Source organism: Juglans microcarpa x Juglans regia, chromosome 6D, assembly GCF_004785595.1.
Source record: "Juglans microcarpa x Juglans regia isolate MS1-56 chromosome 6D, Jm3101_v1.0, whole genome shotgun sequence".
In the NCBI taxonomy this organism is placed as follows: Eukaryota; Viridiplantae; Streptophyta; class Magnoliopsida; order Fagales; family Juglandaceae; genus Juglans; species Juglans microcarpa x Juglans regia.
The window spans coordinates 35,948,376-35,962,363 of NC_054604.1; the positions used below are offsets into that span (position 1 = coordinate 35,948,376).

The 13,988-nt window shown below is 37.5% G+C and overlaps 1 protein-coding gene across 2 annotated transcripts; it reads right to left on the reverse strand.

Annotated features, from left to right (window-relative positions):
• Positions 1 to 1,956: 1,956 nt before the first annotated feature.
• Positions 1,957 to 4,723, reverse strand: LOC121236122 ((-)-germacrene D synthase-like). 2 transcript variants are annotated; one of them, XM_041132629.1, is made up of 7 exons: positions 4,529 to 4,723; positions 4,056 to 4,344; positions 3,425 to 3,797; positions 3,126 to 3,344; positions 2,896 to 3,034; positions 2,539 to 2,787; positions 1,957 to 2,383 (listed from the first exon to the last, which is right to left on the reverse strand). In XM_041132629.1, exons 1-7 carry the CDS (start codon positions 4,652 to 4,654, stop codon positions 2,078 to 2,080), a joined length of 1,701 nt encoding a protein of 566 aa, XP_040988563.1. In that variant the 5' UTR covers positions 4,655 to 4,723; the 3' UTR covers positions 1,957 to 2,077. The 2 variants fall into 2 exon arrangements, with proteins under 2 accessions (XP_040988563.1, XP_040988565.1); XM_041132631.1 differs by having other exon boundaries at positions 4,056 to 4,362; positions 4,529 to 4,620.
• Positions 4,724 to 13,988: the final 9,265 nt, after the last annotated feature.

Sequence of the window (13,988 nt, forward strand, 5' to 3'; positions counted from 1 at the left end):
TATAAGCACTTAAAAGGACAAAGAATTACCGTAAAAAATATCTATTTGTTACCTATAGTTGTTAATGGATTTCAAAAGCAATAAAAGGCAACACAACTGATTTTTATAGGTACACAAAAAGAATTACAACAGACTACATTAGAAAAACTATATTACATTCTACAAATTCTTATTGTCAAAAATATATGATATTCCACATAAGCCACCTCAATTTTAATTTTATAATATAGTTATAAGAACATATTTGCAAGTTAGCCAGCACATACTCATGGTTGCTAAATGAAATCATCTGTAGATCCCTAGTCAGGTATAGTTGAGCATTCTATTAAAAAAACACATGATTGATTTGCAGTATTGTTTATATCATTAACATATTTATTTACAAATCCCTATTAAAACAAATAAGTTCCAATCATGTCTTCAAAACCCAGGTTATATTAACAAAAAACAATAATTTATAGACCCTATTTTTCTGGAAAGAACACTGATTTTCTCCATGCCCTATGCCACAATAACTCATCTCAAAAAACACAAAAATGAAATCTGTATGTACACATGAAGAACGTAATAGTATGGAAGGAAAAATGGTACAATATTTACCTACGAAGATGAGCAAAAAAATAGAGCTAGCTGTTCGAACTTCTCGCTGGTTTGGTTCGTTGAATCAGCTCGCTGGGAGTGGCGATGCTGGGCAGACGAAGGAGAGTTGCTGGGTTCACCGCGAGGAAGCCATCTCGAGGTGGCAGTGGGAAGACCTTTCTGATGTGGGTTGGTGGCGAGGAAGGAGGGTGGCTTTCACGGGATTCAAGTATGATTTCCTCCATTCAACAAGTTGGCAATGCTGGGTTGGGCTGGGTAGACGGAGGAGTGCCACTCAATCACATTGATGAGAGAGACGGCGTCGCCGGGAGGCGCTAGGAAGAGGATGCTGAAACGGGTTAGTGTCGAGTGAAGAGGGTGGTCTTGCGGAATGATTTCGAATAGGGATAAAAAATGGAACTGGTTTTCAAATGGAGTCAAAACACATGTTTTGATTAAAAAAAGAAAAAAGAAAAACCAGAAGCAACCACATAGTATGTGCAATGTGTGCACTGCTACAGTGTCTGCTCTGTAGCACATCTCTTCTATAAATACCTGAACCCGCAATCCATTTATCTCATTCTAGCCCTTAGAACTGAAAGCACTAGAAGTTAGTGCCTAAACTGGGGTAGGAGGAATTTTAAGTTGCAGGTGAGCTGTCCATGGAGGAACATCAAAGTATAGGGGGAGCTAGAGAAGGGCGCTGGGAAAATGGGACTCCGAAGGTGAACGGAGGAGCTTCAGCAGTGAGGCCTTCAAGTGGCGTTCCGTCCGTCGCAAACAGGAGTGACCGTCGGCATAAACAAGAGGTGGAAGCGCTGGGAACGTATTTGGCGAAGTGGGTTTTCATATTTCTTGGGTTTCGTTGAAGTGGGGGAGAACAGACTGTGCGGGGGAAAATGCTTGGGGGGAAATTTATCTATTTTTGTGTTTTGGCACCCCAGAATCAATCCCGACGTAAATTACAGCGTTGCAACAAGTTAAAACCTTTTGCAGCGCACATATTTGCTTCTAAAACTAAAACAATCGCTGCAAAAAACTATTTAACTGAAGTCCTGGACTGTTTCGTGTTAAAACGTGCGGCGAGTTGAAAATCGCTGCAAATAATGCTCATTCGCAGCGATTTATTTCCCAGCGATTTAGAAATCGCCGGTAAAGGACCTTTTTCTTGTAGTGTATATTTTGTAAACTATAAATACAGGTTTTGTTATTTGGAATAATCTGATATGGTTTCATTGAGGGTCAGCTAATGATCTGGTACGTGGTATATCAATATTTATTTCCTTTTATTAAAAAGTGGCTATCCAAGATACATACCGTCTCATGCGAGAACATCATTTATTTTCATTCAAACCTACAAACTAATATGGATTGAACTGGTAGATTAAATTGTAAAACTATTTTATTATACATTAAATCTAACTTATTATATAAAATTATATAGTACCAGTACTGACATGATATTATAGATCTCGATGAAGTACCAATAAACCAACACTCATAGTACTATTATTGGCACCGGATCTATGAGCACTGCTGCAACGTTATCTGCCATCTCTTTCCCCACACGGGTATATCCATCCCCGTTCTTGTAGATGACATCTATTGCTCGTGAAAAATTTAAAACACACATAAGGAGAGGCATTGGCATAGCATTAGGCCTGGTAAATTCCTCATTGATGTCTTTCCATGCATTAGAAACTTGCCTGTTGAGTTCTTCATATGCCAGTTGTGTTTCAGAGACCCCATATTGGTTCATGTAGCATTCAACTGCCGAGGCAGCATGCCCTCTCTCTTGCTCAAACTACATACATATATAGTTTCCCATAGATCGAGGAAGAAAAAACGTAGTCAGCTATATATATAATGTCAATTTTGTTTCACAAATTAACTAGCTTCAATTTAGTGATCAGCTATATATATATATATATATATATATATATATATATATATTGATACCTTATGTGACCCACTGTCATCCATGAGCCTAGCAATTACTGCTGATGCTGTTATAACCTTTGGGTTGCTGAAGATCCATTCAAAGGTCTCCTTGGTAACTATTTCACCCATGAAAACAAATGAGACGGCTATGAGCATTGGGTAACCGGAGCTTGGTATTGCGACTTCCATATACTCTTCCATCGTTGGGATTTGTTTCAGGTTGAAAGATTTGGCTTCGTTGAAGTAGGCCCGGACTAATATTTTCATCTGATATGCCTCAAAAGGATCATTAACATGCATACAATGTTATGCGTATGAGGGAAGCAACCAGTTCTAGGAGAGCAAAAATAATAGAGTTTCCTGTGTCTTACGTACAGCTTTTTTTGCATAGATTACAAGATGTGGTCTTCCTTGTTTTGCCAGCTCCTGCTCAATTTCTTCGAAAATGTCCAAGAGTGCCCTATAACATATTTGCATGTACTGTGGAAGTTGATCTATTGTGCTAATTTCCCACCTGAGAATCAAGTACAAATTGAAGTTAACAAGATTGCTACCATACATTATAATCATGAAAGCAACATCAATGATGATCTTTGCTATCAAACCTCTCAATCGTTTCTGTAAAGATCTCGAGTTCTTCAAGAGTGCCATATGCATCATAAATATCATCTATGGTGGATGCCATGGCAATAATTTTCGTTAGTATTTTTCTTTCAGGCGAGTGCTGGGGCTCAAAATAGACAGCCAAAATCCATAAAAAACACTCCACAACCCTGTCTCTTGCAAAAGGTAGTTTCGTTGCAAAGTCTAAATCTTTCCACCACCTAAAAGTTAACCAAATGGTATTAGCAGTGCATATTTGACGTAATATTAATAATTTTAGTTGACTTTAAGTATTAATTACCTGGTGATTTCAGTAAGTTCCTGTTTGTGCAACGACTGCACCAAATTGAAATCTAGTATTGCAAGCTTCAGGAAAGCTTTTTTGTGTGAAGTGTCATCTTGGTAGACAGAAATGAAGTGTCTTGCCTCAAGCCTTGGTATGCCCTTGTGCAGGGGTTGCTTTAGGGCATGATTAACTTTCGCTGCTAATGGATTGCTTAAATGGGATGCAGCGGACTTGAGTTGAGTGGTGGTGAAAGCAAGGGCCTCATCAAGGATGTCTTCTCCGTGCACCCTAAGATGCGTAGCTTCATACAAGGCTAGGATGCCCGGAATGTTGGTGCTCAAACTTTCCTTGAAGTTATCCTTTTCATCTTTAAACTTGTTAAACACATCTGCTTCAACACCAAGACGCGAAACAAATATATATATATATATATATATATATATATATATATATATATATATAATCAAGTTTAAATGAGGCTATTATAAGAGTATATAACTTAATGCAATACATGCACTTCAAAAAACCTCAAAAAAAGGAGGCCGCGCGCGCGCCTAGCTCATCACTTATGGAGAATAAACTAAATACGTAATCCAAAGAAACATATATGGGGCGTGACTGCATGCATGCCAAATCGAAGGCATACCACATGAAACGCGAAGTCCTTGTTGACGTAGTAGTCGAAAGCGAAGGGCGACATTATACAGATCGTGATCTTCATCTCCACTACTATCAGCCTTATTGTCATGATAGCCAGCATGCATATGTTCTAGCGCTTCTTGGATCTCTCTATCTAAGTGATACGCCACGCCAAGGCGCTGAAGCGCATCAATTAGGTTCAGCTGTTGCGAAGGCTGGCACGCGGAGGCTAACAGTTCCCTTCTCACTTCTTTGATCAGTTCTTCAACTTCACGTACTCTACGAGCATGGGTTTCCTGCACCAGCTAGCAAAACTGCATGAGGTGATAATCATGGAATTAAGCTAGTTATAACGTCCAAACAAACTAATAATTAATTGATTAATTAGCAATACTCAATCAATGTAAACAAATCCAAATTTTATAGTTAAAATTAGAGATAGTGAAATTGTTTAATTTCGACTCATATGTACGTACGTACCTCGTCATCGGAGGTGTAGTTGATGAAACGGTCACCCCAAACGCTGGGGGCAAAATTTGCAGTCCTCCGCACAACATTGGGTTTGCTGTTTTGAGAAAGATCAGCTCCTGAGACTGGGATGGACATGTTTTCCCTCAGTACAATGAAAGATGAAAGCTTGAGACTCTGGATCAGGCTATGCAAAGCACCCGAAAAGCTGGCTGTTGGTGAAAGCTTTGTAGATTGGGTAGGAGGTTATATAGGCACTATTAGTTAGAAAAAGAAAAAAAATTGTATAGGTGTGCCCTGCCGGCCGCTAGCTAATGTTATTAGGGCGCCTGGGAAAGTTTCCTCCGTGTCTGTTGGGTGGAAGTGGAACTGGGATTTTAAGATGCACACAACATAATTTTATAACATATTTTACAATAATGTTATAAGGTGAAATTATTTTTCTAAAATAATATTACTTTTATAAAATCTTTTATAAAATTATCCATCATTTAGCACGTTATTGTGAAATATGTTGTAAAAAATATTGTTATTTTTCTTTCATAAAATCCGGCCTTTATGTGTCATTTTTTCTTTTAATTTTTAATTTTTTTTATAAAAATAGACTGATTTGTTGGCAATTGTAATGTCGTAATACTTCTGTGGTCCACTCTCGAGATGCATCATGTTATGATGTAGACATGCGGCTAGCATAACTCAAGCCATAATTATATTTAGAAATCTTAGTTTACCCGTGAAAATTTTTCATTGACTTGGTTAGAATTGATTTATTAAAAAAATTTAAAATTAAAATTTCTTATAAATTAAATATTTCCATATTAATAAAATAAAAGATATACTTTTACCGACCAACTTAGATCTTCTAAATAGGAGAACTGAACATAATATACATGAGTACCAGAGAGTAATCTCGATGATGATGATGTCCTGTACTGTTAGTATATGTGGCTGAATGGAAGTCCCAGACTACCAGTCATCTCTTAATTAATTACTTCTCATTTAATCATTTGAGATCAGATGCCGTGTCCTTTAGGGATATATTTTTGGGTGGCTCTACTCCCGCTGGAGCTGCCGTTGGCACTGATTTTTATTATTTTGATTTTTTTAATATATTTTTTTAATATTTTTTAATATTTATTTTTAAAAAGTCATCATATTATTAAAATTACTTATTTATTCATTAAGTAAAAAAAAAAAAAAATCCAACGAAAGCTACCAGCAAAATTACCAGCATTTTCCTATATTTTTTGCCTCCTTTCCAACCAAGTCAGAGGAACCGAAATAGTACGGAGTATGAGGTGCGTGAAATAAACAACTGTGCTAGACTGGGCCGACCACCCAGAAGTTTCGTGATCAAGTGGAGTGCTCGCTCGCTCTCTCTCTCTCTCTCTCTCTCTCTTCAAAAAGTCTCCAAGCCTACTTCGCCTTCTCCTACCTTCTCTTTCTTTCTTTTTCTATTTTTTTTTTTTTATCTACCCCATTTCTATATAAAGTTAATTTTATTTTCTTAGTTATTTTGTTTCCTCCTGGATCGAAAAAAAATAGATTTTCAATTTTTCAACAACATCGAAGAGACACGTGCAGTTCAAGAAGACTCCCAAGCCGCCAATTGTTTGAAGAGAAATGGCAATGTTGTGATAATCGCTGCACGTGAGCCTCACACGCCACCAATTTCGATAGCTTTTCTTACCACACAAGCCTGATCAATGGATTCGTCATCATCAGATCCTTTAGATCTGACTATTGTGGTTGCAAGTAGATAGACGTGTAGGCCCATGAGCCATCACAGATTTTAAAGTCTATCAAAATTGGTTCTAGCTTTTTATTATAAGAGTTATCTTATTTGGCAACAGGATCGTGAAGACGAGGCAGTGGACTTCCCCATAGCTACTTCAAGACAAAATGCAGTCATTACAATCACTATAGCCTACGGTCATGGAACTACAATCTCACTCTCAGATTATATAAAAACTGTCACTTTGTGCAGCTCCCTCTTAACAGAGAAGGATACAAAACTTTTATTTAATTTTATTGTCCATTTCTTTTTCTTTTTATATAGTTCTGCATTAGTTAGGAAATGATGTTTGTCAAGGTCCCTTACCTCTTAGAGCACTCTCATTGGATTAGCTAAAGTTAAAATACATTTTTTATGAATGTATGATAAATTTAACTTTTAGCTATTTCATTCACCTAAGTCTCCACATTGGAATAACTATTTTTTCATTATATGACAATAAAATAATATAAGATGAATTTGACTTTGGCTATTCACATCAAATCTCCACATTAGATTATCCATTTATTCATTATATAGTAATGAGTAATTAATAATTTTAAAAATATTTTAATTTTTTTAATTATGAATTTATTTTATTTTATCATATTTTACTATTCATAATATTATATATTAATTAGTAATCATATTCTAATTATATTTTTTCAATTGTCATTTAAAATGGAGAGAGAAATAATTGATACAAAAGTAAGAGAGAAATAATTAATATAAAATGTATTTGATAAATGATGGTTCCTTTCAAATTTGGAAATAATTTTAGAAGTAGCTGTGTGATTACATTTTATGGTTTAATAGCTTAATTTTCAATAGATTTATCTTTTAGTTAATTTAATGAGAGTACTCTTACTCATGCATTTCTATATCCTTTAATTATAATAAATCGAGTTTGTCCAGTCGCCGGCCACTTTGTTAAAAATATTATACATTTTGTAATTTGTATTTTAATTTTCACACGTCCACTGACCTTCCATTTAAAACATAACTATAAAAATAGATTCTTAATATCATTACTATATTTACATATATATATATATATATATATATCCTTAATTTTTTTCATCATTCTTACGTACGATGAAAAACTTGTTATATAATATATAGTGACTGCTCTCATTTTTTTCAACAGTGTCGGTTCCGATCTGCCAATAGCCACACCACCAATTACCCTGATCTTTTTCTAGGACATATACGTACTTATAAGTCAGTTTTATTGGATATTTGAAATGGTGTGATGTGGCTTAATTCTTTAGAAACAATATTTATTTCTAGTATATTCTTGTATATTTAATCTCGGTTCGTTTCAATTGTTTGAAACTTCTGTAATGAATTTTCCTTTGAAAATGTCAGATCAAAACAAACAAAGAATGTCAAGAAGAGTTCTCTTAATTTTTTTTTAAAAGAAAGAATTGAAGCATTATAGTCGGAGACGGGAGAAGAACATTGCAACTAATAAAGAAAACCTATTACTACTCATTTATTAGCTGGGCTGTGCAAAAGACCCGATAAACCAAAGGGTCCAATTAAAATGGTCCAACCCGACTTTTACGGGTTGTTATATGATCGGGTCTCCAACCCGACTAGGAATGGTTTCTTCCTCGGGTGTCAACCCGTCCGTATAAATACAAACTTATCTTCTCAAAAATATAGCCGTCCAAATATTCCCTTCTCAGTTTGTGATACTCTACAAATATGCTCCTATCGCATCTCTATTTGTTTAGTTACTAGTTGCATCTTGGGAAAAACCATCAGAGAACCGGAGTGGAGTGGAGTGGAGTGGTTAAGGGGTGTTGTCGAAATTGAAGCATCATCACCCTCAAGGAGAAGAAAGAGAGACAAAGAAGGGGTGAGAAATAAGTAAAGTAGGGTGGAGGCGTTGGAATATATATATATATATATATATATATATATAAAACCTAGGATTTTTGCAATTCAGGGATTTTGTTGGGTCCTCGGAGTTTGAAGAGGATTTATAGGTCAGATGTTGCACTTCAGGGCCATTTTAGCTGGGAAAAATTTCTTTTCACTACAGCCATCAATGCAGCAAATTTCTCACTGCTAATGCAGCCATTTCCTCGGGCTAGTGTGCTTACTTCAGCCTACCAACGGCAAATCAAAATAAAGTTGACCAATGTTGGAACAGAAGACTTGAGTTGAAACTATGGAGATCAAATGTTGGAACCTTAGATTTGGGAACAAAAGACTCAAAGTTGAAGATGAAGTGGATAAGGCAACTGGGATGAGGTCGTGGGCTTTGTTGCAGTGTCTGTTGAAGGTTGGCCTGGAAACTGTGGGCTTTATTTCCTAAATGTCAAGTCATACGGGTTCGACTCAATTCCATTTTATCTAGGTCGGGTCGGATCGGGTTGGCGTCTTAATTGATATCGTTCGGGTCAGGTCGGGCACAAACCCGACCAGGTTGCAGGCCTACCATCTACTACCAAAAACATACGTGGCCTTTTGTTTTATTTTTTGTTTCTACTTCCACTGCCTTGATTCAAAAAGAAATGTCAAAGGCCTTTCGAAATTTCTCTTCCCATGCACCTAAAGCTCAACCCCAGTCCCAACTCTCGAGAGAGAAACTCAGTTCGAATCCTCTCGTACCCAAAGTTAGCCCTCCCCTCTGACAAAAAGCCATCGTAAACGGCGCCAATGGGTGTACTCTCACACAAACTCTCTCTCTCTCTCTCTCTCTCTCTCTCTCTCTCTCTCTCTCTCTCTCTCTCCTCATCGCCAATGAGGCATCAGTAATATTATCTCCACTCTTTTGTTTGGGTTTGAATTGTGTTGCTGTCTCCCCCCTCTAGGATTTCTACCTTTCAGGTTTTTGGATATACAATTTGAGACTTTTCTTGTTGTTTTTTTTTTTAAATTTTTATTTGAAGTTCTATAGTTTTGTGCCTGTGAATTTGTGAGGTTTGGTTAAGTTCATGTTCTATGAGCTTTTAGAACATGAAGAAGATTACGATATATGCTAATGTTGTTTTTAAAGTTAAGAGTATTTCTTCGATGGAAAATGATAGTATAACTATTAAATATGCTTACTAAATGTGCTCACTCATATATATTTTTTTGTTTATTTTTCATAATTAAGGAAGTGATTATTAGTAAATATTTTTTTCTTAATAATTAAGGATGTTTAAAAAATACTTAAAGAAAAAAACTTATTTATACTAGTATACATATTTGGTGGGCACATTTGATAGGCACCCAGCGTTATCCTTCTTCAGTACTCACTCTGAGGTATCTTGCTCGATGTTGACCTATTTTATTTAAAGGCAGGAAGCAATTTGCAGAGTATCTTCTTCAATACTCACTCTCTCTTTCCATTTTCTTTTAACTTCCACTCTAATTTCTTGTACACACTGCCAATCTCTTTCATCTTTCCTACGTCTCATTTGGTCCAAAATAAAATTCCCAACCAATGTGCATCGATTTGATCACTACAAGAAAAAGGCGATTTCCCAGCGCTTGTTTAGTCACAAAAAGGGCCCAAAATTGCCGCAAGTATCTATTACCATTGGTTTATGGTTCAACGCATGTTGGACACCACTGTTTCTTTGCTTTTGCTTTGAATCAACGATTCAACAAAATCGTCGGACTTGTTACTTATTTCCAGCACTTTATAACTGCCGTAAATAAGGCAAAAAAAAACGCTCGAATAGCTCATCCCAATTGGAGACCTTACCATTACTGGTACCATAAATTCGTTGCAAAAGCTCAACCATTTTGCCGCAAAAGGTTCTATTTCTTTATTGATGCTTTTAGAAATCATCGTGGAAATCCTATTTCCTTGCCAATTAATGTCGTCGCAATAAGGATCTGGGTCGTCGCTAAAAGTTATTCCAACGATAATAATTCTGCCGGTATTATTATCAAAATTAGTGTTAAAATTCGTCGGAAATAAAACCTTTTATGCTAATAATGTACAGAATCGCCGACTTAACAAGTCTTTTGCGTCATATTAACTCGCCGCAAATTCAATTAAAAATGCCCCAAAAAGAGATTAAAGATTTTGTAGCAGGTTTTCACAACGAGCAACCTATTTCGCTGCAAATAAGCTTTTAACATGACGCAAACGGATTTTTTTGCATGATACTGTATTGCCATCAACCCCCTTTATATGTGTGTATTTCCAACAATTTACAAGTCAAACCCCCTAATTACTAATCTATATATATAGTTATAAATTCACTCTTTCCATTTCCCATGCATCACGTCCAAAATTCCACAATTTTTCCTCATGCCCAATCAACCATACAAAGTTTCATATGCAGAAATTCTGCCAATATATATCCACATGATCACCACAATTGCATTCCCTCTAATAGACCAATAATCAATTTTGTGACTGAAAACATAAATGAAAAAAAGAAGAATTGCTGAAGACAATTCAAAATCCACATCATCATGTACTTGTGGCAAACAATATAGCTATACTGCTCATTCATTCAGCCAAGTGTGAAACGCTTCACATAGTTCATACAATAATGTATTTGGATACATGTGATGGGTAGCAACCGACCCTGTTATATGAAACATTCCGTTACTTACACGTGTACTAATTAATAACATATATATACATTATATATACTGGTGCATTCATTCAAGCAAGTGTCAAGACACCAAGTAATATTTCTTACACAATATAGCCTAATCTTCACTTCACATCATGTACTCAATTAACTGGGGGTAAACTTTAACGTCATATCATGGGCAGCAATAATAACATGCTTTCTTGCAGGGGTGGGTGAGATATCTTCAACATCACTGCAACCAAGATCAGCAACTCTCTATCTACCTTAGTTCCACCAAACTCAAGTGCAGCATTTCAACCCCAGCCACTCCATCAATCTGGCATGCTTCTTTCCAACCACCATGAAAGAGTGTTTATATACACAGTCACATGTTCCACTATTGCCTCTGTGAGACATCAAACCACTGGAGTGCCATTTCAATGTCCACATATAGCTCCATGCATCAGTATAAAACAACCAATAAAAAACATCATTTAACTATGCTAAATGATTCATCACTTTTACTACAGTTTATATATAAATATTTGAAAGTACCTACAATTTTAGCAAATTTGAGTGTACATTCCCTCCTATCTCATGCGCGCACTGCCATCCCCAGTGTAGCAATAAGCTGTGCACCCATCTTTCAGATGAAGTCCCATGTGTCAAGACTTTTTGTGATGCTTTCAACTGCACCTACTCAGACTTATGGTGTGTGAATTAGTGCAACATAGCGCTTGTTTTTTACACCCAACATCAACTACCCAATTACTTCATTGAACCATGAAAGTGGACAATACACAAGTTTCTATAGAGTACCCTTATTGAACCTCCCATGCGCCAAAATTAGTACATTAGGTAGTTTTTAACAAGTTAAAAGGTTATATAATTAGAGAAAAACTTCCAACCGGTCTTTCTATTTATCTAAAGAAATGACACGTATGAGTTTCACTTTATCTCCATTATACTACACCACAGACCAACTTCACGGAATAAAAAACCACCCCCACTAAATCCTTCACCGCCCCCGCCACCCCCCCCCCCCCCCCCTTCCTTTTTCCCGCATTCGATGACAGACCCCACCAAATGCTTTACCCATGAAGCTCTCCTTGAGTCTTATATGGTTTTTATTTTAATTTTTTTTCCTTTTTCGGTTGAGTTGGTGGCATGCAGTTGGTGAGTCCTGGGGCATGGCTGACTGATATGTGCCATGAGAGATATGAAGTTAGAGAGAAGAAGAATTCTAAGAAGGTACATGATTGGTCTTTGCTAATTTATATATTTTCCAGCTTATCTTTTTGGTATTTTATGTGTTTTGGCTTTTTTCCTTTTTCTTTTGGGTAATGCGATGTAGAGATCAAGAGGATTGAAGGCCATGGGGAGTATGGACAGCGAGATTTTGCTCGTACTGATCTCTTTCTCAATCTCGCACACACTAGTACTACTGCTATATATATGGTTTGAACTGGTTGTAGTACCCAAGTGCAGCTCCACTTGCCACCGGTGCTGTTGTGGATTGACAACGTTTTTTGTTTGAAAGAGGATGATGATATGTTGTTCTTTCACTTAGAAAAAGAGAAAATAGTTGAACTAATTCCAGATGGTGTAAGAGATCAGCGGAAACAAGAGCGAGAAATGAAAAGAAGATGAGGAAGAGCTTGGGAATTAAGACTTCCATGGCAAAACGGAATGAAAAAAAGTAGAATTGGTGAGTTGCAGAGAGGAAATGAAAAGAGACGGAAATAAAAAGTGGAGTTGGTGAGTTGCAGTGGAGTTATTTGGGTGAAGGAAATATAGTGTAATGAGTTTATTGTAAAGTCTCTACAATTGATGATGTGGCACAATTCTATTGCTGGCTGTTTATGCCTCAATAGCAGACGGACCGCTCAAAAGCAGAACTCATATAATTAATTAACATCATTATATAACCTAGCAGCCATCTAACGTAAATTCATATAAATCTAACATATTGGGTTAAGATCACAGTCATGCAAGTGAAAATTTCAATGGGAAATGACATTACCTAATCTCCACAGCTTTCTACCAATTTGCTGAAAATTGGCATCCATGTCACCAGTTACCTAGCAATAGTGATGCAGGCCTTAGTTTTACAGCAATGCAAGGCAACCAATCCCAACTAAATTGAGCTCTACCTGTAAGTAAACACTCCAGTTAACATGCACGCCAATAGTGAGAGAGAGACAGTTTGTGTGCAAGAATACACTCATCGGCACCGTTTACGGTGGTTTTTTGTCGAAAGGGGGAGTGCTTAAGTTTGAGCTTTGGGCATGAGTTTTTCTCTCGGGATGAGCTTTGTAAGGGAAGGGGAGAGAGGTTTCGTGTTTCAAAAGCTCTTCGTGATTCCCCTTCACCTTGAAAAATTTGAGGTCGAGCTACCTACGCTTCTCTGCACGCGACCCCTTCACCTCTAACAGTTCGAGGGCAAGCTTCTTGCGCTCCTCTTCAGAGGAAGACAACGCCTGAGCAGACTCCCAGGAACGCTACTCAAAATCTGCCTGCGACCGCTGATAGGAGGCCAGTGCTCCACTCAGCCAAGATATTTGAGCACGAGCAGACTCCCATTTGGATTCCACCAACTACAGGGCAAAGCTATCATGTGCCTGGAGAGACCAAGCACGAAGCAATTCACCAGGAAGCTAGCACACCTCATCACGAAGGGACTCAAGGTCGGTTTCTAAGCTACAGATGTGCCCAATGGCCTGTTCTAGATAGCACTCCACCTCAGTCTTCACAGCCAAAATCTTAGTCATTTCCTTCTTGGATAAATACCCAAACTTTCGTCGCTCCCGAACTCATCTCCCGACTAGCTTGATCACCAATAATCCAAGCCGTCAGGTCATCAACACCCTGCATAAGCAAAATGGATAAGTAAAATGGTTTCACACAGGAGCAACCATTACCAGGCATGCATATTAAGTAAAAATAAACCCAATACCGGAGAGCTGACATTTCTCAAGCGTTTCGACATCTCCACGACTAACCCAGAAGGGGGAGGGGTGCATCGAGGCCCAACCTCTTCAACCTCACTTGTCCCATCCACCACAGGGGTTCCACTTGACACGAGTGGCCCGAAAGGTAGGGAAAGGGTGGTCGGACCCCTCAACTCGGCCACGAACACCCCTTGGCCCTCAACCTGCCCCCA